Source organism: Babylonia areolata, chromosome 4 (assembly GCF_041734735.1).
Source record: "Babylonia areolata isolate BAREFJ2019XMU chromosome 4, ASM4173473v1, whole genome shotgun sequence".
NCBI lineage: Eukaryota > Metazoa > Mollusca > Gastropoda > Neogastropoda > Buccinidae > Babylonia > Babylonia areolata.
The window spans coordinates 17,152,230-17,178,479 of NC_134879.1; the positions used below are offsets into that span (position 1 = coordinate 17,152,230).

Sequence of the window (26,250 nt, forward strand, 5' to 3'; positions counted from 1 at the left end):
AAGAAAGAAAGATAATTTTTTAAAAAAAGAAAAAAAAAGAAGGATTGGCATGGGCAATGGAGGGCGATAGTGGGAAGGGAGGAAAGGATGAATAAAAAAAATAAAAAAAAGAAAAAAAAAGGAAAGAACGAGACAAGGAAGAAAGAAAAACATACAGAAAAGAAAAAGCAAAAGGGAAAAAAAAAACACGAAGAAGCATATGGGCCTTCCTCCAAAAATAAGAATAATGATAATAACATAAACATTTAACGAGCACATACACACACACACACACACACACACACAACCGAAACAAACAAAAAAGTAACAAAAAATATTCCAACAAACAAAGTCAGTAAACAATAACACACACACACACACACACACACACACACACACACACACACACACACACACATGATCCATCTAATATGACTCAAACTGAAAAGACGTTAGATTAAAAAAAAAAAAAAAAAAAAAAGAACATTCCCCCTCCCCTCCCAATCCGCACCCTCCCACACACACACACACACACACACACACACACACACGCACCTACCCCGCCCCCCACGTCCCCCTCCACCCTCCCTCCAACACACACACACACACACACACACACACACTACCGCTGACAATACAACAAGTCGAGCTCAACTTCCATCGAGAATGGCGAGTTCTGTTCTGCTTATCGACCCTGGCGCTCAAGGGAGGGCAATCTTTTATAGTTGTGGGATTAGGAAGCGGAACAGTATCACGGGAGATTCTGCCTCGGTCCGCTGCGCACGCGCGTGCGCATGTCAGGGTGAGTGGGTGTTTATGTGGTGTATCGATGTGTGTGTGTGTGTGTGTATATATATATAAAGACCACAGCTACGAACAACTTGACCTTGGCGTCACGCCGATAGGTCGCTAAACTCCTCTACCTATATATATATATATATATATATATATATATATATATATATATATATATATATACACACACACACACACACACACACACACACACATAGAGAGAGAGAGGGGTGGTCTGGAAATGTGTTGGAGACGCGTCGTGTATGTTTGTGTGTGTGTGTGTGTGTGTGTGTGTGTGCAGGCAGGGGGAGGGAGTGACGGGGACGGTATCTATGTCTGTTTGCCTGGGTCTGTGTCTGTGTCTGTGTCTGTGTCTTTGTCTGTCTGTGTCTGGCCGAAAAAGGCTACGGGACCGTTGAGCTTTTAGCCTTTAATCTTTCACCAGACTCCTCTCTGAATCAAATCGATTTTTAGATGTTCATTGTTTGTTTGTTTGTTTTTTTCGGGGGGCGAATAGGTTTGCTCACTATTTCGGTTATTTGAGAAACCTCTGTTCGTTATTTCTCCATATTACTGTACAGTTTTGTTCACGTGATTATAATTCATCATTGACAATGTGATTCCCTCACCGTCTCTCGGTCTATCTTTCTTTGTCTGTATTCACTTCTGTACATATTTTTTTTCTTCTGTCTTATGTTGTGGAGAGTGAAATTACCGTGTTTATTTCTACTGTCATTCCTGTAAAGTCATAGCCACGGCTGCTGAAAGAAAGAAACACACTGACATCAGTAACTATCACTTATATGCAATTGAAAACAAAAACAAAAAAACATTTGTTTCAACGTTACTGCATTTTAGTCAACTTCACCAGCTCTCAAACTAAACCAAACGAATGATGATTATTCATCACGTGCCAAACGAATAATAATTGTTCATCACATGCTTGAGCGCGATGTAAGCTGTTAGCTTGTTGTTATTCTGCTGAGTGCATATACAGTAAATTTTCTGGATAAAGATTTGGTTAAACCAGCGTTCTTTGCGTCAAGCATAGAATGAACAAGTTAAACATACACTCTTTGCTGAGGACATTTTTGTTGTTTTTCTCTCACGTCATTTTAGTGTAAAGTCGGCCAGCTGACCTGAATAAAGTTCATAAAGTGCAACCTCAAAAACGTGATTTTCTCTACATAACATCCTTTCGTTTGCTTTCTGTGTGTGTGTGTGTGTGTGTGTGTGTGTGTGTGTGTGCCACTCGCTGTGATCGACAGAACAAGGTTTCGAAAACTGTAACACCGAAGTGTAAAAACAAATGTTATATTTTTTTTAAACATAAAAAAAAGAGGACAGAAAAAAATTGAAGAAGACACTCAAAGTGGAAGTGATTATTTTTGTCAATTTTAATGCCCGCTAATACTGGTGATCGGGTCGAAGACTGTCACGCGCTATAAGAGAGCGGACTAGAAACCCCCACCCAACCCAGCACTAACACCCAGACAACACAAACACAGACTAAAATAATTCATGGTTTACATACATTTATTCAGTCACACACAGAACTTGCCAAATGAACTGACTAACCACAATCCCAGCCACAACAACTGATACACTTAAACGACAACAGAATGGATAAATAACCCACAACCCCCCCCCCCCCCAAAAAAAAAACCACAGAGCTTGAAGACACGTCCGTCCAGCGAAAAAAAACAGTCTGAAGAATGTTGTGCACTCAGGACAGTTGATAAACAAAGAAAACCTGAAACACTCTGCACAACACCAGATGATAAAAAAACAAATAAACAAACGATGACGTGGACAACGAAGACTGAAGAAAACGACGATGAAAGCGGGTACACGATGAAAGCAGGTACACGATGACAGTGATGAGAAGAGGGCAGCAGGACTGAAGACAGCAGTCAGCAGCAGAAGGAGCAGCAACACCGCCTGGCCAACTCAGGCTGAAGAAGAGATGGTGCACGAAGTGGGATGCTGCAAACTGCCAACCGGGTACCACTACCCTGACGCTGGAAATAAAAAAACCAAAACAAAGACAAGACACGTCCAGCAGGGCACTCCCTCTGAGCTGGAGCACACAGAACATAGAAGCATGGCCACCAGGAGGAAAAGATCTTCACATGAAGGTGCCAACCAACTGGGCAAAAGGCCCCGAACCAAACAGGCACGACCTTCCTCCAAGAAGGCCGTGGGCGAAAAGCCTAGAGAAGTGTCACTGACAGAACAGAAAGGCTTGAACCTCTGTTCAGCAGTGACAGGAACGCAACATGACTCCACGATTGCACGTGAAAAACGTACAACCGGGAGTCACATATACAAAAAAGACAAGCTGGGGAGAGCGAGTGGGGAAGGGCATGTACAAAACACTCCCCACGAGATTGTCATGAGTTGTGACAAATGGTGGAGATGCGGGGTATTTTTTTAGCTAAGTTGTGTGGGGATCCGTCTTAGCTGGGTTAGGATATAGGTTAGGGGGACAGGTGGTAGGGTGTCTTGTGGTGTTTATGTGACTGTTTTCAAAATGGTTCATGTTACCCTACAGTGATATTGCTGCACTGGTAAGTGCTTCAGGTAGCTGCTGTTGGTCTGTATGCACAGGGATTCAAAGTGTACATGTTTTGATGCATTGTAGGCAGCTGATAATCATTGTTGGTTTTGAGCGCTCTACGGTTAACGCGTCATTGGTCTGAAGGGTTGTCTCTGGTGGTTGAGGGTTCAGTTGTCAGTGACAGCAGTAGTTTCGTTGGGTTCGACACTGGGATCATGCCACCGCGTAAACAGCCTGCGAAGCAAGGTACGCCAGGCACTCCTGTGAGGACTCCCGAGCAGACTGACGAGCTGGCACGTTGGGTCAGAGATGAACTTGATAGACCAAAGGTGAGCGAGGAGGTGAAGGGGAAGATAGCGGAAGAACAATCGGTTTATGAGAAGTATGCTGCGATTGCTAGCAAGTTAGGCTTGACTGGAGAGGCCCTCTCCAGATTCATAACAGATTCGGTGAAGGGAGAGAGGGAGGAATTCAGACTCCAGCGTAAGGACGAAGAGGAATTGCAATTGAAGCGCCAAGAGAAAGATGAGGGAAGGTTGTTTAGAGAGAGGGAGGAACTCAGACTCCAGCGTAAGGACGAAGAGGAACAGGCTTTCAGAAGAGAAGAGCTTAAACTTCGGGGGAGAGAGGTAGAAGCCAGCGAGAACAGGAATATTAGCTTAGATCCTCTGGGTGATAAGGACGACGTAGACGCTTATCTGTCACACTTTGAGCGAGTGGCTACCCTATGTCACTGGAGAGAGTCGTCGTGGCCTACCAGACTTATCGCGCTGTTGAGGGGCAAGGCTAGGGAGGCAGTGTTGCGACTGGATCTGGCTGATCTTACCAGCTATGCTAAGGTAAAAGCGGCTCTGCTTAGGCATTTCCGTCTGGATGCCGACGCTTACAGGAAGAAATTCCGGGCACTGAGGAAGGATGCTGCTGAAACATTTGAACAGCTTCTCATTAGGATGCGCGCTTGTTTCTCTCTGTGGTGCGTAGCTGCTGGCAAGGATGACAATAATGTTGAGGAGGTGAAAGATCTGTTCATGCAGGAGCAGCTCTACAATATTCTGTCTCCAGAGTTGATAATGGATGTAAGGAAGGTCAGCCCAGAGAACGCTGATGACTTGGCTAAGGAGGCCACTGTGTTGGCCGAGGCCAAACGAATGAGCCGGGAGGCTAAACATGAGCGGGGCGCTCAAGAGCGACCATTGCAGACACGGCACATTGCGTCCTTGCCAACAAATACTGTTAAGACTAACCTAGAGCAGAGTGAGCAAGGTTTGACCCCGGTTAGTCAGGGGCAACCTAGGTCATTTATCCTATGTTTCAATTGTAAGAAGGAAGGGCATATTGCACGGAACTGTCCGCAGTCACAGGTCACGGCGGCAGTGGCTTGTCCTGTGCAGGTTCCCCAGGGAGATACACCGGCTCTGTGTGTCCCCTGTGCACGGAAGCCATACACTCCGCGCTGCATTGTCACTATTGAGGGAATGCCTGCAAATGGCCTGCGTGATACAGGAGCAGGCTACACAGTGGTGGCAGAGCGCTTGGTGCCTGCTGATGCATACACAGGTGATACGATGCCAGTCGTGTTGGCTGAGTCGAGGTGCCGGAATTTGTTGCCAGTGGCTGTTGTAGGCATTGTTTCCCCTTTTATTTGTGGGAGGATTCGGGTTCTGGTTATGAAGCGGCCGGTAGAAGAGGTCCTCATTGGCAACTTGGCTCAGCGGGAGGGCAGTGAGGAGATAGAACACATACCAGTATACGCCAACCCATTGATTGTAGGTGCAGTAAAGACCAGGGCGCAGACAAGGAGGGAGGGGTCGGTCCCAGAGGCCCTCTCCATAAAGGAGCAAATGATGGGGACATCCCGTGCTGATCTGATCAGGTTACAAGAGTGTGACCCCTCTCTAGCGGCAGCACGTGAGTCGTGTAACCAGAGTGTCAGCCACCAGACCAGGGGAGGAAAAGTGTCGTACTGTAGGAAGGAGGGTGTCTTGTTGCGGAAGTTCGAGGGTCATGAGATCATTGACCAGGTTTGTGTCCCTCAGACTCTAAGGAAGGTAGTTATGACGCTAGGTCACGATAGTCCGATGTCAGGGCATCTCGGGACCAAGAAGACCAAGGAACGTGTATTTGCTTCATTCTACTGGCCAGGAATGTGTGCAGACATTGCACAGTACTGCCAGTCATGTCCCCAATGCCAACGCAGTGTAAAGAAAAGAGTTCCCAGAGCATACCTAAGTAGGAAGCCATTTACACGTGTTGAGAGACGTACAGTTGAGCTGATCAAGGGTAATATCGTCAAGCAGCTCGGTTACTCAACAGGCACACCAGCTACCGCCGGTCAGGTTTTCTGCCCAGTCCATTCCTGGAGGAGGCGGCTTTGCTGCTAGGTTCCTCGGGTACTTGCAAGGCAAGTAAGGATTATGCTGAGTACTCCTCTGATATGTATATAGGTAGCTGCTGTACATTATTAGTCCGTGACTTATTTGTTTTTGTTTTGATTTAAACCAGGGGTTTAATCTTGGGAGGGGGGTATTGTCACGGACGACATAATGGTTCCGCTATTTTTTCTCTTTTCTTTTACGTTTATGGAGGGGGTTCGAGTCCATCTCATCCCCTTTTTCTTCTAAAATGATAAGCGAAGCTGGCGGAGGCTGGTGGGTCGCCGTATTATTTTTAGAGGCGGGTGTGTTTCGTATGCGCGTGCACGATGTTTTCCATCGTGCGTGTTCCCCTTGCGTTCGAGCGGTAGTGAGATCGTGTTATGTTTTCTATGGTTTGTAAGTGTCTCGTGCAATTGAACGGAAAAAAAAATATATAGGAAGCTGAGTGAACAGAGTGAGCGGAGTTCTAGTGCTTCAAATGCTCCTCGCCGGTTTGTCTCTAGCTTCACTCGAATGGAGTCAGTCCTTGGAGAAGGACGGTAGTAGAACCAGCGCTTAGCGGCTGATGTTCGTCGTTCTTTTTCCTCTGTAAACGACTTTGTGTCCGCCAGTGGAACTGTTCATCTGTGTTTCGATGTTAGCACCCGTTGTTCGTTTACGGAACACTGTGCGGTGGCCAGTGGGTGACGTTTGTTCTTGTCCTGTCAGCGTTCTCCAGTTGCCTGGCGCGCGTCTTGAGGTGTTGTGCCTCCGTTCGAATCCTGGGGAACCGTCACGTCGCTCTAGGTAGGAGCTTGTGTTCCAGTCTTTATGTATTTTTCTCCGTCGGGGTTCAGTGTTACGTTTGTATTTTCCGTCTCCTGTTTGTTGTGACCTTTCTCTTGTCATTGTTTATTATTGTTGAAGTTATAAGCATGTGAAGGGGCGATGAGTTGTCACATGCTGCTAAAATGTTATATTGGAAATGTAAGAAATAAATATTGAAATTTAAGAATTGGGGAGGAGCTACATTTTTGACAGGTCTGTCCAAGTAGGAGTTTTCAATGGAAGGGGGTAATTTTAGATATCTTGCTTTTTACATGCTCAAGACAATTTTATTGGATATTTTTGTTAAGGTTTAAGGAGCTCGTCCAACTAGAAGTCACGAGTTAACATCGGGAATAAATTTATGCTTGTATAAAACATTACTGTTGTATATGGTAAATGATTTGTTTTGTGACATGTGAAATACTGGAAGAAAGGGGAGATAATTATTAGTCTATTTTTACGGCGGCGAGGCGTGCGGAAAAAAGATGCCGGCAACCATTGTTAATGTCATTCACTTAAAAAAAAAAACCCAACCAACTATAACGTATGTTTTCCATAATATTTGAAAAAATGATATCTTTCGAAATAATTATTTATCAATGGTTTTGGGCTGCCAATGCGTCTTCCTGTGCGCTCCTCGCTAGGTGCCGCCAGTTTTGTAGATATTTTAGTTATAACATGGTGGTTCCAGACCACCCGCCTCTCGGAGCCGGCGACGGATCCGCTGAGGGCTCCGCTGACGTTCTCCGCTGACGTTCTCCATACTGGGGGCCTGTCTTCCGTCCGCCAGCGTCAGCAGCACTCCTATTTTCATGTTTTGTTTTTTTTTTATGTTTTTTTTATTTTTTTTTTATTTTTTTGAGAAACAAAAGGGCCATCCTGTGCTTCTTGTGATGATGGTTTGACATCTCATTTACCAGTGCCCTTGTGGTACGATGTGACAAGACTAAAGCTGTGGTTCTGCTGCCGTTTTTTTGGGGTGGTTGTTGTTGTTGTTTGTTGTTTATTTGTATGCTCTTGATATTGTTTGTTTTTTTTAGTTTGTTTTATTTACATACATCTATAGACATATTGCACACAATCATTAAATGCATTATAAAATTTCGTTTTCTGTGTGGGCTTGTTGTGTTGTGGCGTCTGTAGTGGGGTATCTTGGGGAGGGTGCACGTCCGCTTTAGCACGCGTGACAAATGGGGGGGGGGGGTTGTGGGTTATTTATCCATTCTGTTGTCGTTTAAGTGTATCAGTTGTTGTGGCTGGGATTGTGGTTAGTCAGTTCATTTGGCAAGTTCTGTGTGTGACTGAATAAATGTATGTAAACCATGAATTATTTTAGTCTGTGTTTGTGTTGTCTGGGTGTTAGTGCTGGGTTGGGTGGGGGTTTCTAGTCCGCTCTCTTATAGCGCGTGACAAATGGTGGTATTGTCACGGACGACATAATGATTCCGCTATTTTTTCTTTTCTTTCACGTTTATGGAGGGGGTTCGAGTCCATCTCATCCCCTCTTTCTTCTAAAATGACAAACGAAGCTGGCGGAGGCTGATGGGTCGCTGGATTATTTTAGAGGCGGGTGTGTTTCGTATGCGCGTGCACGATGTTTTCCATCGTGCGTGTTCCCCTTGCGTTCGAGCGGTAGTGAGATCGTGTTATGTTTTCTATGGTTTGTAAGTGTCTCGTGCAATTGAACGGAAAAAAAAATACATAGGAAGCTGAGTGAACAGAGTGAGCGGAGTTCTAGTGCTTCAAATGCTCCTCGCCGGTTTGTCTCTAGCTTCACTCGAATGGAGTCAGTCCTTGGAGAAGGACGGTAGTAGAACCAGCGCTTAGCGGCTGATGTTCGTCGTTCTTTTTCCTCTGTAAACGACTTTGTGTCCGCCAGTGGAACTGTTCATCTGTGTTTCGATGTTAGCACCCGTTGTTCGTTTACGGAACACTGTGCGGTGGCCAGTGGGTGACGTTTGTTCTTGTCCTGTCAGCGTTCTCCAGTTGCCTGGCGCGCGTCTTGAGGTGTTGTGCCTCCGTTCGAATCGTGGAAACGTCACGTCGCTCTAGACCACCCGCCTCTCGGAGCCGGCGACGGATCCGCTGAGGGCTCCGCTGACGTTCTCCATACTGGGGGCCTGTCTTCCGTCCGCCAGCGTCAGCAGCACTCCTATTTTCATGTTTTGTTTTTTTTAATTTTTTTTTTTTTTGAGAAACAAAAGGGCCATCCTGTGCTTCTTGTGATGATGGTTTGACATCTCATTTACCAGTGCCCTTGTGGTACGATGTGACAAGACTAAAGCTGTGGTTCTGCTGCCGTTTTTTTTGGGGTGGTTGTTGTTGTTGTTTGTTTATTTGTATGCTCTTGATATTGTTTTTTTTTTTAGTTTGTTTTATTTACATACATCTATAGACATATTGCACACAATCATTAAATGCATTATAAAATTTCGTTTTCTGTGTGGGCTTGTTGTGTTGTGGCGTCTGTAGTGGGGTATCTTGGGGAGGGTGCACGTCCGCTTTAGCACGCGTGACAAATGGTGGAGATGCGGGGTACTTTTTAGCTAAGTTGTGTGGGGATCCGTCTTAGCTGGGTTAGGATATAGGTTAGGGGGACAGGTGGTAGGGTGTCTTGTGGTGTTTATGTGACTGTTTTCAAAATGGTTCATGTTACCCTACAGTGATATTGCTGCACTGGTAAGTGCTTCAGGTAGCTGGAAAACATACGTTATAGTTGGTTGGTTTTTTTTTTTTTTAAGTGAATGACATTAACAATGGTTGCCGGCATCTTTTTTCCGCACGCCTCGCCGCCGTAAAAATAGACTAATAATTATCTCCCCTTTCTTCCAGTATTTCACATGTCACAAAACAAATCATTTACCATATACAACAGTAATGTTTTATACAAGCATAAATTTATTCCCGATGTTAACTCGTGACTTCTAGTTGGACGAGCTCCTTAAACCTTAACAAAAATATCCAATAAAATTGTCTTGAGCATGTAAAAAGCAAGATATCTAAAATTACCCCCTTCCATTGAAAACTCCTACTTGGACAGACCTGTCAAAAATGTAGCTCCTCCCCAATTCTTAAATTTCAATATTTATTTCTTACATTTCCAATATAACATTTTAGCAGCATGTGACAACTCATCGCCCCTTCACATGCTTATAACTTCAACAATAATAAACAATGACAAGAGAAAGGTCACAACAAACAGGAGACGGAAAATACAAACGTAACACTGAACCCCGACGGAGAAAAATACATAAAGACTGGAACACAAGCTCCTACCTAGAGCGACGTGACGGTTCCCCAGGATTCGAACGGAGGCACAACACCTCAAGACGCGCGCCAGGCAACTGGAGAACGCTGACAGGACAAGAACAAACGTCACCCACTGGCCACCGCACAGTGTTCCGTAAACGAACAACGGGTGCTAACATCGAAACACAGATGAACAGTTCCACTGGCGGACACAAAGTCGTTTACAGAGGAAAAAGAACGACGAACATCAGCCGCTAAGCGCTGGTTCTACTACCGTCCTTCTCCAAGGACTGAATCCATTCGAGTGAAGCCCATTTGTCACGCGTGCTAAAGCGGACGTGCACCCTCCCCAAGATACCCCACTACAGACGCCACAACACAACAAGCCCACACAGAAAACGAAATTTTATAATGCATTTAATGATTGTGTGCAATATGTCTATAGATGTATGTAAATAAAACAAACTAAAAAAAAAAAACAATATCAAGAGCATACAAATAAACAACAAACAACAACAACAACCACCCCAAAAAAACGGCAGCAGAACCACAGCTTTAGTCTTGTCACATCGTACCACAAGGGCACTGGTAAATGAGATGTCATACCATCATCACAAGAAACACAGGATGGCCCTTTTGTTTCTCAAAAAAAAAAAAAAATTAAAAAAAAACAAAACATGAAAATAGGAGTGCTGCTGACGCTGGCGGACGGAAGACAGGCCCCCAGTATGGAGAACGTCAGCGGAGCCCTCAGCGGATCCGTCGCCGGCTCCGAGAGGCGGATGGTCTGGAACCACCATGTTATAACTAAAATATCTACAAAACTGGCGGCACCTAGCGAGGAGCGCACAGGAAGACGCATTGGCAGCCCAAAACCATTGATAAATAATTATTTCGAAAGATATCATTTTTTTTCAAATATTATGGAAAACATACGTTATAGTTGGTTGGTTTTTTTTTTTTTAAGTGAATGACATTAACAATGGTTGCCGGCATCTTTTTTCCGCACGCCTCGCCGCCGTAAAAATAGACTAATAATTATCTCCCCTTTCTTCCAGTATTTCACATGTCACAAAACAAATCATTTACCATATACAACAGTAATGTTTTATACAAGCATAAATTTATTCCCGATGTTAACTCGTGACTTCTAGTTGGACGAGCTCCTTAAACCTTAACAAAAATATCCAATAAAATTGTCTTGAGCATGTAAAAAGCAAGATATCTAAAATTACCCCCTTCCATTGAAAACTCCTACTTGGACAGACCTGTCAAAAATGTAGCTCCTCCCCAATTCTTAAATTTCAATATTTATTTCTTACATTTCCAATATAACATTTTAGCAGCATGTGACAACTCATCGCCCCTTCACATGCTTATAACTTCAACAATAATAAACAATGACAAGAGAAAGGTCACAACAAACAGGAGACGGAAAATACAAACGTAACACTGAACCCCGACGGAGAAAAATACATAAAGACTGGAACACAAGCTCCTACCTAGAGCGACGTGACGGTTCCCCAGGATTCGAACGGAGGCACAACACCTCAAGACGCGCGCCAGGCAACTGGAGAACGCTGACAGGACAAGAACAAACGTCACCCACTGGCCACCGCACAGTGTTCCGTAAACGAACAACGGGTGCTAACATCGAAACACAGATGAACAGTTCCACTGGCGGACACAAAGTCGTTTACAGAGGAAAAAGAACGACGAACATCAGCCGCTAAGCGCTGGTTCTACTACCGTCCTTCTCCAAGGACTGAATCCATTCGAGTGAAGCTAGAGACAAACCGGCGAGGAGCATTTGAAGCACTAGAACTCCGCTCACTCTGTTCACTCAGCTTCCTATATATTTTTTTTTCCGTTCAATTGCACGAGACACTTACAAACCATAGAAAACATAACACGATCTCACTACCGCTCGAACGCAAGGGGAACACGCACGATGGAAAACATCGTGCACGCGCATACGAAACACACCCGCCTCTAAAAATAATCCAGCGACCCACCAGCCTCCGCCAGCTTCGTTTGTCATTTTAGAAGAAAGAGGGGATGAGATGGACTCGAACCCCCTCCATAAACGTAAAAGAAAAGAAAAAAAATAGCGGAACCATTATGTCGTCCGTGACAATACCCCCCTCCCAAGATTAAACCCCTGGTTTAAATCAAAACAAAAACAAATAAGTCACGGACTAATAATGTACAGCAGCTACCTATATACATATCAGAGGAGTACTCAGCATAATCCTTACTTGCCTTGCAAGTACCCGAGGAACCTAGCAGCAAAGCCGCCTCCTCCAGGAATGGACTGGGCAGAAAACCTGACCGGCGGTAGCTGGTGTGCCTGTTGAGTAACCGAGCTGCTTGACGATATTACCCTTGATCAGCTCAACTGTACGTCTCTCAACACGTGTAAATGGCTTCCTACTTAGGTATGCTCTGGGAACTCTTTTCTTTACACTGCGTTGGCATTGGGGACATGACTGGCAGTACTGTGCAATGTCTGCACACATTCCTGGCCAGTAGAATGAAGCAAATACACGTTCCTTGGTCTTCTTGGTCCCGAGATGCCCTGACATCGGACTATCGTGACCTAGCGTCATAACTACCTTCCTTAGAGTCTGAGGGACACAAACCTGGTCAATGATCTCATGACCCTCGAACTTCCGCAACAAGACACCCTCCTTCCTACAGTACGACACTTTTCCTCCCCTGGTCTGGTGGCTGACACTCTGGTTACACGACTCACGTGCTGCCGCTAGAGAGGGGTCACACTCTTGTAACCTGATCAGATCAGCACGGGATGTCCCCATCATTTGCTCCTTTATGGAGAGGGCCTCTGGGACCGACCCCTCCCTCCTTGTCTGCGCCCTGGTCTTTACTGCACCTACAATCAATGGGTTGGCGTATACTGGTATGTGTTCTATCTCCTCACTGCCCTCCCGCTGAGCCAAGTTGCCAATGAGGACCTCTTCTACCGGCCGCTTCATAACCAGAACCCGAATCCTCCCACAAATAAAAGGGGAAACAATGCCTACAACAGCCACTGGCAACAAATTCCGGCACCTCGACTCAGCCAACACGACTGGCATCGTATCACCTGTGTATGCATCAGCAGGCACCAAGCGCTCTGCCACCACTGTGTAGCCTGCTCCTGTATCACGCAGGCCATTTGCAGGCATACCCTCAATAGTGACAATGCAGCGCGGAGTGTATGGCTTCCGTGCACAGGGGACACACAGAGCCGGTGTATCTCCCTGGGGAACCTGCACAGGACAAGCCACTGCCGCCGTGACCTGTGACTGCGGACAGTTCCGTGCAATGTGCCCTTCCTTCTTACAATTGAAACATATGATAAATGACCTAGGTTGCCCCTGACTAACCGGGGTCAAACCTTGCTCACTCTGCTCTAGGTTGGTCTTAACAGTATTTGTTGGCAAGGACGCAATGTGCCGTGTCTGCAATGGTCGCTCTTGAGCGCCCCGCTCATGTTTAGCCTCCCGGCTCATTCGTTTGGCCTCGGCCAACACAGTGGCCTCCTTAGCCAAGTCATCAGCGTTCTCTGGGCTGACCTTCCTTACCTCCATTATCAACTCTGGAGACAGAATATTGTAGAGCTGCTCCTGCATGAACAGATCTTTCACCTCCTCAACATTATTTTCATCCTTGCCAGCAGCTACGCACCACAGAGAGAAACAAGCGCGCATCCTAATGAGAAGCTGTTCAAATGTTTCAGCAGCATCCTTCCTCAGCGCCCGGAATTTCTTCCTGTAAGCGTCGGCATCCAGACGGAAATGCCTAAGCAGAGCCGCTTTTACCTTAGCATAGCTGGTAAGATCAGCCAGATCCAGTCGCAACACTGCCTCCCTAGCCTTGCCCCTCAACAGCGCGATAAGTCTGGTAGGCCACGACGACTCTCTCCAGTGACATAGGGTAGCCACTCGCTCAAAGTGTGACAGATAAGCGTCTACGTCGTCCTTATCACCCAGAGGATCTAAGCTAATATTCCTGTTCTCGCTGGCTTCTACCTCTCTCCCCCGAAGTTTAAGCTCTTCTCTTCTGAAAGCCTGTTCCTCTTCGTCCCTACGCTGGAGTCTGAGTTCCTCCCTCTCTCTAAACAACCTTCCCTCATCTTTCTCTTGGCGCTTCAATTGTAACTCCTCTTCGTCCTTACGCTGGAGTCTGAGTTCCTCCCTCTCCCCCTTCACCGAATCTGTTATGAATCTGGAGAGGGCCTCTCCAGTCAAGCCTAACTTGCTAGCAATCGCAGCATACTTCTCATAAACCGATTGTTCTTCCGCTATCTTCCCCTTCACCTCCTCGCTCACCTTCGGTCTATCAAGTTCATCTCTAACCCAACGTGCCAGCTCGTCAGTCTGCTCTGGAGTCCTCACAGGAGTACCTGGCGTACCTTGCCTCGCAGGCTGTTTTCGCAGTGGCATGACTCAAGTGTCAAACCCAACGAAACTACTGTCACTAACAATTAAACCCTCAACCACCAGAGAAACCTTCAGACCAATGACGCGTTAACCGTAGAGCGCTCAAAACCAACAATGATTATCAGGTGCCTACAATGCATCAAAACATGTACACTTTGAATCCCTGTGCACACAGACCAACCGCAGCTACCTGAAGCACTTACCAGTGCAGCAATATCACTGTAGGGTAACATGAACCATTTTGAAAACAGTCACATACAACACCACAAGACACCCTACCACCTGTCCCCCTAACCTATATCCTAACCCAGCTAAGACGGATCCCAACACAACTTAGCTAAAAAGTACCCCGCATCTCCACCATTTGTCACGTGCTAAAGCGGACGTGCACCCTCCCCAAGATACCCCACTACAGACGCCACAACACAACAAGCCCACACAGAAAACGAAATTTTATAATGCATTTAATGATTGTGTGCAATATGTCTATAGATGTATGTAAATAAAACAAACTAAAAAAAACAAACAATATCAAGAGCATACAAATAAACAACAAACAACAACAACAACCACCCCAAAAAAACGGCAGCAGAACCACAGCTTTAGTCTTGTCACATCGTACCACAAGGGCACTGGTAAATGAGATGTCATATTTCAAATATTATGGAAAACATACGTTATAGTTGGTTGGGTTTTTTTTTTTAAGTGAATGACATTAACAATGGTTGCCGGCATCTTTTTTCCGCACGCCTCGCCGCCGTAAAAATAGACTAATAATTATCTCCCCTTTCTTCCAGTATTTCACATGTCACAAAACAAATCATTTACCATATACAACAGTAATGTTTTATACAAGCATAAATTTATTCCCGATGTTAACTCGTGACTTCTAGTTGGACGAGCTCCTTAAACCTTAACAAAAATATCCAATAAAATTGTCTTGAGCATGTAAAAAGCAAGATATCTAAAATTACCCCCTTCCATTGAAAACTCCTACTTGGACAGACATGTCAAAAATGTAGCTCCTCCCCAATTCTTAAATTTCAATATTTATTTCTTACATTTCCAATATAACATTTTAGCAGCATGTGACAACTCATCGCCCCTTCACATGCTTATAACTTCAACAATAATAAACAATGACAAGAGAAAGGTCACAACAAACAGGAGACGGAAAATACAAACGTAACACTGAACCCCGACGGAGAAAAATACATAAAGACTGGAACACAAGCTCCTACCTAGAGCGACGTGACGGTTCCCCAGGATTCGAACGGAGGCACAACACCTCAAGACGCGCGCCAGGCAACTGGAGAACGCTGACAGGACAAGAACAAACGTCACCCACTGGCCACCGCACAGTGTTCCGTAAACGAACAACGGGTGCTAACATCGAAACACAGATGAACAGTTCCACTGGCGGACACAAAGTCGTTTACAGAGGAAAAAGAACGACGAACATCAGCCGCTAAGCGCTGGTTCTACTACCGTCCTTCTCCAAGGACTGAATCCATTCGAGTGAAGCTAGAGACAAACCGGCGAGGAGCATTTGAAGCACTAGAACTCCGCTCACTCTGTTCACTCAGCTTCCTATATATTTTTTTTTCCGTTCAATTGCACGAGACACTTACAAACCATAGAAAACATAACACGATCTCACTACCGCTCGAACGCAAGGGGAACACGCACGATGGAAAACATCGTGCACGCGCATACGAAACACACCCGCCTCTAAAAATAATCCAGCGACCCACCAGCCTCCGCCAGCTTCGTTTGTCATTTTAGAAGAAAGAGGGGATGAGATGGACTCGAACCCCCTCCATAAACGTAAAAGAAAAGAAAAAAAATAGCGGAACCATTATGTCGTCCGTGACAATACCCCCCTCCCAAGATTAAACCCCTGGTTTAAATCAAAACAAAAACAAATAAGTCACGGACTAATAATGTACAGCAGCTACCTATATACATATCAGAGGAGTACTCAGCATAATCCTTACTTGCCTTGCAAGTACCCGAGGAACCTAGCAGCAAAGCCGCCTCCTCCAGGAATGGACTGGGCAGAAAACCTGACCGGCGGTAGCTGGTGTGCCTGTTGAGTAACCGAGCTGCTTGACGATATTACCCTTGATCAGCTCAACTGTACGTCTCTCAACACGTGTAAATGGCTTCCTACTTAGGTATGCTCTGGGAACTCTTTTCTTTACACTGCGTTGGCATTGGGGACATGACTGGCAGTACTGTGCAATGTCTGCACACATTCCTGGCCAGTAGAATGAAGCAAATACACGTTCCTTGGTCTTCTTGGTCCCGAGATGCCCTGACATCGGACTATCGTGACCTAGCGTCATAACTACCTTCCTTAGAGTCTGAGGGACACAAACCTGGTCAATGATCTCATGACCCTCGAACTTCCGCAACAAGACACCCTCCTTCCTACAGTACGACACTTTTCCTCCCCTGGTCTGGTGGCTGACACTCTGGTTACACGACTCACGTGCTGCCGCTAGAGAGGGGTCACACTCTTGTAACCTGATCAGATCAGCACGGGATGTCCCCATCATTTGCTCCTTTATGGAGAGGGCCTCTGGGACCGACCCCTCCCTCCTTGTCTGCGCCCTGGTCTTTACTGCACCTACAATCAATGGGTTGGCGTATACTGGTATGTGTTCTATCTCCTCACTGCCCTCCCGCTGAGCCAAGTTGCCAATGAGGACCTCTTCTACCGGCCGCTTCATAACCAGAACCCGAATCCTCCCACAAATAAAAGGGGAAACAATGCCTACAACAGCCACTGGCAACAAATTCCGGCACCTCGACTCAGCCAACACGACTGGCATCGTATCACCTGTGTATGCATCAGCAGGCACCAAGCGCTCTGCCACCACTGTGTAGCCTGCTCCTGTATCACGCAGGCCATTTGCAGGCATTCCCTCAATAGTGACAATGCAGCGCGGAGTGTATGGCTTCCGTGCACAGGGGACACACAGAGCCGGTGTATCTCCCTGGGGAACCTGCACAGGACAAGCCACTGCCGCCGTGACCTGTGACTGCGGACAGTTCCGTGCAATATGCCCTTCCTTCTTACAATTGAAACATAGGATAAATGACCTAGGTTGCCCCTGACTAACCGGGGTCAAACCTTGCTCACTCTGCTCTAGGTTAGTCTTAACAGTATTTGTTGGCAAGGACGCAATGTGCCGTGTCTGCAATGGTCGCTCTTGAGCGCCCCGCTCATGTTTAGCCTCCCGGCTCATTCGTTTGGCCTCGGTGTCACGGACGACATAATGGTTCCGCTATTTTTTTTCTTTTCTTTTACGTTTATGGAGGGGGTTCGAGTCCATCTCATCCCCTCTTTCTTCTAAAATGACAAACGAAGCTGGCGGAGGCTGGTGGGTCGCTGGATTATTTTTAGAGGCGGGTGTGTTTCGTATGCGCGTGCACGATGTTTTCCATCGTGCGTGTTCCCCTTGCGTTCGAGCGGTAGTGAGATCGTGTTATGTTTTCTATGGTTTGTAAGTGTCTCGTGCAATTGAACGGAAAAAAAAATATATAGGAAGCTGAGTGAACAGAGTGAGCGGAGTTCTAGTGCTTCAAATGCTCCTCGCCGGTTTGTCTCTAGCTTCACTCGAATGGAGTCAGTCCTTGGAGAAGGACGGTGGTAGAACCAGCGCTTAGTGGCTGATGTTCGTTGTTTTTTTTTCCTCTGTAAACGACTTTATGTCCGCCAGTGGATCTGTTCTTCATTTCTGTGTTTCGGTGCAGCACCCATTGTTCGTTTACAGAACACTGTGCGGTGGCCAGTGGGCGGCTTTTGTCTTGTCCCGTCAGTGTTTCTCCAGTTGCCTGGCGCGCGTCTTGAGGTGGTGTGCCTCCGTTCTAATCGTGGGGCAACGTCACGTCGCTCTAGGTAGGAGCTTGTGTTCCAGACCTGTTTATGTATTGTTTTTCTTCGTCGTGGTTCATGGTTACGTTTGTATTTTCTGTCTCCTGTTTGTTGTGACCTTTCTCTTGTCACGGTTTATTATTGTGAAAGTTATGAGCCTGTGAAGGGGCGATGAGTTGTCACATGTTGCTCAAATGTTATAGTGGAAATGTAAGGAATAAATATTGAAATTTAAGAATTGGGGAGGAGCTACATTTTTGACATGTCTGCCCGATTAGGAGTTTTCAATGCAAGGGGGTAATTTTAGATATCTTGCTTTTTACATGCTCAAGACAATTTTATTGGATATTTTTGTTAAGGTTTAAGGAGCTCGTCCAACTAGAGGCCACGGGTTAACATCGGGAGTAAATTTATGCTTGTAGAAAACAGTACTGTTGTATATGGTAAATGATGATTTGTTTTGACATGTGAAATACTGGAAGAAAGGGAGATAATTGTTAGTCTATTTTTACGGCGGCGAGGCGTGCGGCAAAAGATGCCGGCAACCATTGATAATGTCATTCACTTAAAAAAACAAAACAAAAACAACCAGCTATAAACGTATGTTTTCCATAATGTTTGAAAAAATGATAACTCTCGAAATAATTATTCATCAATGGTTTTGGGCTGCCAGTGCGTCTTCCTGTGCGCTCCTCGCTGGGTGCCGCCAGTTTTGTAGATGTTTTAGTTGTAACATGGTGGTTCCAGACCACCCGCCTCTCGGAGCCGGCGACGGACCCGCTGAGGGCTCCGCTGACGTTTTCCATACTGGGGGTCTGTCTTCCGTCCGCCAGCGTCAGCAACACTCCTATGTTCATGTGTTTAATATATATATATATATATTTTTTTTTTTTTTTTTTTATCGTGGAAAACAAAAGACCATCCTGTGCTTCTAGTGATGGTTTGACATCTCACTTACCAGTGCCCTTGTGATAAAATGTGACAAGACTAAAGCTGTAGTTCTGCCGGGTTTTTTTTTTTTTTTTTTTTTTTTTTTTTTGGGGGGGGGGGGGGGGGGGTGTTGTTGTTGTTTTTTTGTATGCTTTTGATTTTTTTTTTTTATTTGTTTTATTTACATACATCTAAAGACATACACACACAATCATTAAATGCATTACATAATTTCATTTCTGTGTGGGCTTGTTGTGTTGTGGCGTCTGTAGTGGGGTATCTTGGGGAGGGTGCACGTCCGCTTTAGCACGCGTGAGAAATGGAGATGCGGGGTAACTTTTAGCTAGGTTGTGTTGGGATCCGTCTTAGCTGGGTTAGGATTTAGGTTAGGGGGACAGGTGGTAGGGTGTCTTGTGGTGTTATGTGATTGTTTTCAAAATGGTTCATGTTACCCTACGGTGATATTGCTGCACTGGTAAGTGCTTCAGGTAGCTGATGTTGGTCTGTATGCGCAGGGATTCAAAGTGTACATGTTTTGATGCATTGTAGGCAGCTGATAATCATTGTTGGTTTTGAGCGCTCTACGGTTCACGCGTCATTGGTCTGAAGGGTTTTCTCTGGTGGTTGAGGGTTCAATTGTTAGTGACAGCAGTAGTTTCGTTGGGTTCGACACTGGGATCATGCCACCGCGTAAACAGCCTGCGAAGCAAGGTACGCCAGGCACTCCTGTGAGGACTCCAGAGCAGACTGACGAGCTGGCACGTTGGGTCAGAGATGAGCTGGATAGACCAAAGGTGAGCGAGGAGGTGAAGGGGGAGATAGCGGAAGAACAATCGGTTTATGAGAAGTATGCTGCAATCGCTAGTAAGTTAGGCTTGACTGGAGAGGCCCTCTCCAGATTCATAACAGATTCTGTGAAGGGAGAGAGGGAGGAGCTTAGACTCAAGTGTAAAGAGGAGGAGGAGTTGAGACTCAGGAAAGAGGAATTACAACTGAAGTGCCAAGAGAAAGATGAGGAACAGGCTTTCAGAAGAGAAGAGCTTAAACTTCGGGGGAGAGAGGTAGAAGCCAGCGAGAACAGGAATATTAACTTAGATCCTCTGGGTGATAAGGACGACGTAGACGCTTGTCTATCACACTTTGAGCGAGTGGCTACCCTGTGTCACTGGAGAGAGTCGTCGTGGCCTACCGGACTTATCGCGCTGTTGAGGGGCAAGGCTAGGGAGGCAGTGTTGCGACTGGATCTGGATGATCTTACCAGCTATGCTAAAGAAGAAGCGGCTCTGCTTAGGCATTTCCGTCTGGATGCCGACGCTTACAGGAAGAAATTCCGGGCACTGAGGAAGGATGCTGCTGAAACATTTGAACAGCTTCTCATTAGGATGCGCGCTTGTTTATCTCTGTGGTGCGTAGCTGCTGGCAAGGATGAAAATAATGTTGAGGAGGTGAAAGATCTGTTCATGCAGGAGCAGCTCTACAATATTCTGTCTCCAGAGTTGATAATGGAGGTAAGGAAGGTCAGCCCAAAGAACGCTGATGACTTGGCTAAGGAGGCCACTGTGTTGGCCGAGGCCAAACGAATGAGCCGGGAGGCTAAACATGAGCGGGGCGCTCAAGAGCGGCCATTGCAGACACGGCACACTGCGTCCTTGCCAACAAATACAGTTAAGACCAACCTAGAGCAGAGTAAGGTTTGACCCCGGTTAGTCAGGGGCAACCTAGGTCATTTATCCTATGTTTTAATTGTAAGAAGGAAGGGCACATTGCACGGAACTGTCCGCAGTTACAGGTCACGGCGGCAGTGGCTTGTCCTGTGCAGGTTCCCCAGGGAGATACACCGACTCTGTGTGTCCCCTGTGCACGGAAGCCATACACTCCACGCTGCATTGTCACTATTGAGGGAATGCCTGCAAATGGCCTGCATGACACAGGAGCAGGCTACACAGTGGTGGCAGAGCGCTTGGTGCCTGCTGATGCATACACAGGTGATACGATGCCAGTCGTGTTGGCTGAGTCGAGGTGCCAGAATTTGTTGCCTGTGGCTGTTGTGGACATTGCTTCCCCTTTCATTTGTGGGAGGATTCGGGTTCTGATTATGAAGCGACCGGTAGAAGTCCTCATTGGCAACTTGGCTCAGCGGGAGGGTAGTGATAAGCTAGAACACATACCAGTATACGCCAACCCATTGCTTGTAGGTGCAGTAAAGACCAGGGTGCAGGCAAGGAGGGAGGGATCGGTCCCAGAGGCCCTCTCCATAAAGGAGCAAATGATAGGGACATCCCGTGCTGATCTGATCAGGTTACAAGAGTGTGACCCCTCTCTAGCGGCAGCACGCGAGTCGTGTAACCAGAGTGTCAGCCACCAGACCAGGGGAGGAAAAGTGTCATACTGTAGGAAGGAGGGTGTTTTGTTGCGGAAGTTCGAGGGTCGTCATGAGGTCATTGACCAGGTGTGTGTCCCTCAGACTCTATGGAAGGCGGTTATGACGCTAGGTCACGATAGTCCGATGTCAGAGCATCTCGGGACCAAGAAGACCAAGGAACGTGTATTTGCTTCATTCTGCTGGCCAGGAATGTGTGCAGTCCATTCCTGGAGGAGGCGGGATTGCTGCTAGGTTCCTCGGGTACTTGCAAGGCAAGTAAGGATTATGCTGAGTACTCCTCTGATATGTATATAGGTAGGTGGGGTACATTATTAGTCCGTGACTTATTTGTTTTTGTTTTGATTTAAACCAGGGGTTTAATCTTGGGAGGGGGGTATTGTCACGGACGATATAATGGTTCCGCTATTTTTTCTTTTCTTTTACGTTTATGGAGGGGGTTCGAGTCCATCTCATTCCATTTTTCTTCTATCATGACAAGCGAAGTTGGCGGATGCTGGTGGGTCGCTGGATTATTTTTTAGAGGCGGGTGTGTTTCTTATGCGCGTGCACGATGTTTTCCATCGTGTGTGTTCCCCGTGGTGGTTGGGCGTTCGAGCGTAGAGGGAGATCGTGTTGTTGTGTCATGTTTTCTATGTTTTGTGTTTCGTGCAACTGAACGGGAAAAAAAATATATAGGAAGCTGAATGAACAGACTGAGCAGAGTTCTAGTGCTTCAAATGCTCCTCGTCTGTTTGTCCGTATCTTCACTCGAAGGGAGTCAGTCCTTGGAGAAGGACGGTGGTAGAACCAGCGCTTAGCGGCTGATGTTCGTTTTTTTTTTTCCTCTGTAAACGACTTTATGTCCGCCAGTGGAACTGTCCTTCATTTCTGTGTTTCGGTGTAGCACCCGTTGTTCACAGAACACTGTGCGGTGGCCAGTGGGTGGCTTTTGTCTTGTCCCGTCAGTGTTTCTCCAGTTGCCTGGCGCGCGTCTTGAGGTGGTGTGCCTCCGTTCTAATCGTGGGGCAACGTCACGTCGCTCTAGGTAGGAGCTTGTGTTCCAGACCTGTTTATGTAGTTTTTCTCCGTTGTGGTTCATGGTTACGTTTGTATTTTCTGTTTCCTGTTTGTTGTGACATCTCTCTTGTCACGGTTTATTATTGTGAAAGTTATGAGCCTGTGAAGGGGCGATGAGTTGTCACATGTTGCTCAAATGTTATAGTGGAAACGTAAGGAATAAATATTGAAATTTAAGAATTGGGGAGGAGCTACATTTTTGTCATGTCTGCCCAAGTAGGAGTTTTCAATGCAAGGGGGTAATTTTAGATATCTTGCTTTTTACATGCTCAAGACAATTTTATTGGATATTTTTGTTAAGGTTTAAGCAGCTCGTCCAACTAGAGGCCACGAGTTAACATCGGGAGTAAATTTATGCTTGTAGAAAACAGTACTGTTGTATATGGTAAATGATTTGTTTTGTGACATGTGAAATACTGAAGAAAGGGAGATAATTATTAGTCTATTTTTACGGCGGCGAGGCGTGCGGAAAAAGATGCCGGCAACCATTGTTAATGTCATTCACTTAAAAAAAAAAAAACCCCAACCAACTATAACGTATGTTTTCCATAATATTTGAAAAAATGATATCTTTCGAAATAATTATTTATCAATGGTTTTGGGCTGCCAATGCGTCTTCCTGTGCGCTCCTCGCTAGGTGCCGCCAGTTTTGTAGATATTTTAGTTATAACATGGTGGTTCCAGACCACCCGCCTCTCGGAGCCGGCGACGGATCCGCTGAGGGCTCCGCTGACGTTCTCCGCTGACGTTCTCCATACTGGGGGCCTGTCTTCCGTCCGCCAGCGTCAGCAGCACTCCTATTTTCATGTTTTGTTTTTTTTTATGTTTTTTTTATTTATTTATTTTTTTTTTTTGAGAAACAAAAGGGCCATCCTGTGCTTCTTGTGATGATGGTTTGACATCTCATTTACCAGTGCCCTTGTGGTACGATGTGACAAGACTAAAGCTGTGGTTCTGCTGCCGTTTTTTTGGGGTGGTTGTTGTTGTTGTTTGTTGTTTATTTGTATGCTCTTGATATTGTTTGTTTTTTTTAGTTTGTTTTATTTACATACATCTATAGACATATTGCACACAATCATTAAATGCATTATAAAATTTCGTTTTCTGTGTGGGCTTGTTGTGTTGTGGCGTCTGTAGTGGGGTATCTTGGGGAGGGTGCACGTCCCTGGAAGGGGGTAATTTTAGATATCTTGCTTTGTCACGCGTGCTAAAGCGGACGTGCACCCTCCCCAAGATACCCCACTACAGACGCCACAACACAACAAGCCCACACAGAAAACGAAATTTTATAATGCATTTAATGATTGTGTGCAATATGTCTATAGATGTATGTAAATAAAACAAACTAAAAAAAAAAAAACAATATCAAGAGCATACAAATAAACAAACAACAACAACAACCACCCCAAAAAAACGGCAGCAGAACCACAGCTTTAGTCTTGTCACATCGTACCACAAGGGCACTGGTAAATGAGATGTCAAACCATCATCACAAGAAGCACAGGATGGCCCTTTTGTTTCTCAAAAAAAAAAAAAATTAAAAAAAACAAAACATGAAAATAGGAGTGCTGCTGACGCTGGCGGACGGAAGACAGGCCCCCAGTATGGAGAACGTCAGCGGAGCCCTCAGCGGATCCGTCGCCGGCTCCGAGAGGCGGATGGTCTGGAACCACCATGTTATAACTAAAATATCTACAAAACTGGCGGCACCTAGCGAGGAGCGCACAGGAAGACGCATTGGCAGCCCAAAACCATTGATAAATAATTATTTCGAAAGATATCATTTTTTTTCAAATATTATGGAAAACATACGTTATAGTTGGTTGGTTTTTTTTTTTTTAAGTGAATGACATTAACAATGGTTGCCGGCATCTTTTTTCCGCACGCCTCGCCGCCGTAAAAATAGACTAATAATTATCTCCCCTTTCTTCCAGTATTTCACATGTCACAAAACAAATCATTTACCATATACAACAGTAATGTTTTATACAAGCATAAATTTATTCCCGATGTTAACTCGTGACTTCTAGTTGGACGAGCTCCTTAAACCTTAACAAAAATATCCAATAAAATTGTCTTGAGCATGTAAAAAGCAAGATATCTAAAATTACCCCCTTCCATTGAAAACTCCTACTTGGACAGACCTGTCAAAAATGTAGCTCCTCCCCAATTCTTAAATTTCAATATTTATTTCTTACATTTCCAATATAACATTTTAGCAGCATGTGACAACTCATCGCCCCTTCACATGCTTATAACTTCAACAATAATAAACAATGACAAGAGAAAGGTCACAACAAACAGGAGACGGAAAATACAAACGTAACACTGAACCCCGACGGAGAAAAATACATAAAGACTGGAACACAAGCTCCTACCTAGAGCGACGTGACGGTTCCCCAGGATTCGAACGGAGGCACAACACCTCAAGACGCGCGCCAGGCAACTGGAGAACGCTGACAGGACAAGAACAAACGTCACCCACTGGCCACCGCACAGTGTTCCGTAAACGAACAACGGGTGCTAACATCGAAACACAGATGAACAGTTCCACTGGCGGACACAAAGTCGTTTACAGAGGAAAAAGAACGACGAACATCAGCCGCTAAGCGCTGGTTCTACTACCGTCCTTCTCCAAGGACTGACTCCATTCGAGTGAAGCTAGAGACAAACCGGCGAGGAGCATTTGAAGCACTAGAACTCCGCTCACTCTGTTCACTCAGCTTCCTATGTATTTTTTTTTCCGTTCAATTGCACGAGACACTTACAAACCATAGAAAACATAACACGATCTCACTACCGCTCGAACGCAAGGGGAACACGCACGATGGAAAACATCGTGCACGCGCATACGAAACACACCCGCCTCTAAAATAATCCAGCGACCCATCAGCCTCCGCCAGCTTCGTTTGTCATTTTAGAAGAAAGAGGGGATGAGATGGACTCGAACCCCCTCCATAAACGTGAAAGAAAAGAAAAAATAGCGGAATCATTATGTCGTCCGTGACAATACCCCCCTCCCAAGATTAAACCCCTGGTTTAAATCAAAACAAAAAACAAATAAGTCACGGACTAATAATGTACAGCAGCTACCTATATACATGTTGGGGCCACATTCAGCATTGCTCTGACTTGCAGCCAAGGCGACTGAGATAATCAGCAGCCACATTGTCTCTTCCAGGAATGGCCTGGACGACAAACCTGAACGGCTGCAGCTGAAGTGCCCATCGGGTAATACGCCCGCTCGCTGACTTTGTCCTTTCCATATACTGTAAAGGGGAATGGTCTGTTTGTACAACAAAGTCTGTCCCATACAGGTAGGACTCAAACTTTGAAACTCCCCACACCAGTGCCAGACACTCCTTCTCTATCGTGGGGTAGTTTTTCTCTGCAGCCGTCAGCTTCCGACTGGCGCACGCCACAGGATGCAGCTCCCCATCACTCTGTTGGAACAGGACTGCTCCCAAGCCTGTTCCTGATGCATCGGTACGGAGCACAAAAGGTTCCCCTGGAACGGGTAATCTGCAGACGGGTGGCGCACAGAAACGGTCTTTCAGATTAGTGAATGCTTGCTCACAAGCATCATTCCACTCCACCTTCCTTGGACGATCGCCCTTTGTCAGGTCAGTCAAAGGTAATGCGATTTCAGAGAAATGAGGGATGAAACGGCGGTAGTAACCTACCAACCCCAAGAAACTTCGCACCTCTTTCTTTGTGGTGGGGCACGGCGCCTCTCTGATCTTTGCCATCTTATCCTCCTCGGGCCATATCCTGCCTCTCCCTATGCG

The 26,250-nt window shown here is 45.9% G+C and overlaps 1 protein-coding gene across 1 annotated transcript; it reads right to left on the minus strand.

Moving 5' to 3' along the window:
- Positions 1 to 12,020: 12,020 nt before the first annotated feature.
- LOC143281397 (uncharacterized) lies at positions 12,021 to 14,213 on the minus strand. The gene has a single exon (XM_076586604.1). The coding sequence runs from the start codon at positions 14,211 to 14,213 to the stop codon at positions 12,048 to 12,050; it is 2,166 nt and encodes a 721-aa protein (XP_076442719.1). The 3' UTR covers positions 12,021 to 12,047.
- Between the last annotated feature and the right edge of the window lie 12,037 nt (positions 14,214 to 26,250).

Coding starts and splice junctions, on each gene's coding strand:
- LOC143281397 (XM_076586604.1), bottom strand. CDS start 14,213: ATGCCACTGCGAAAACAGCCTGCGAGGCAAGGTACGCCAGGTACTCCT.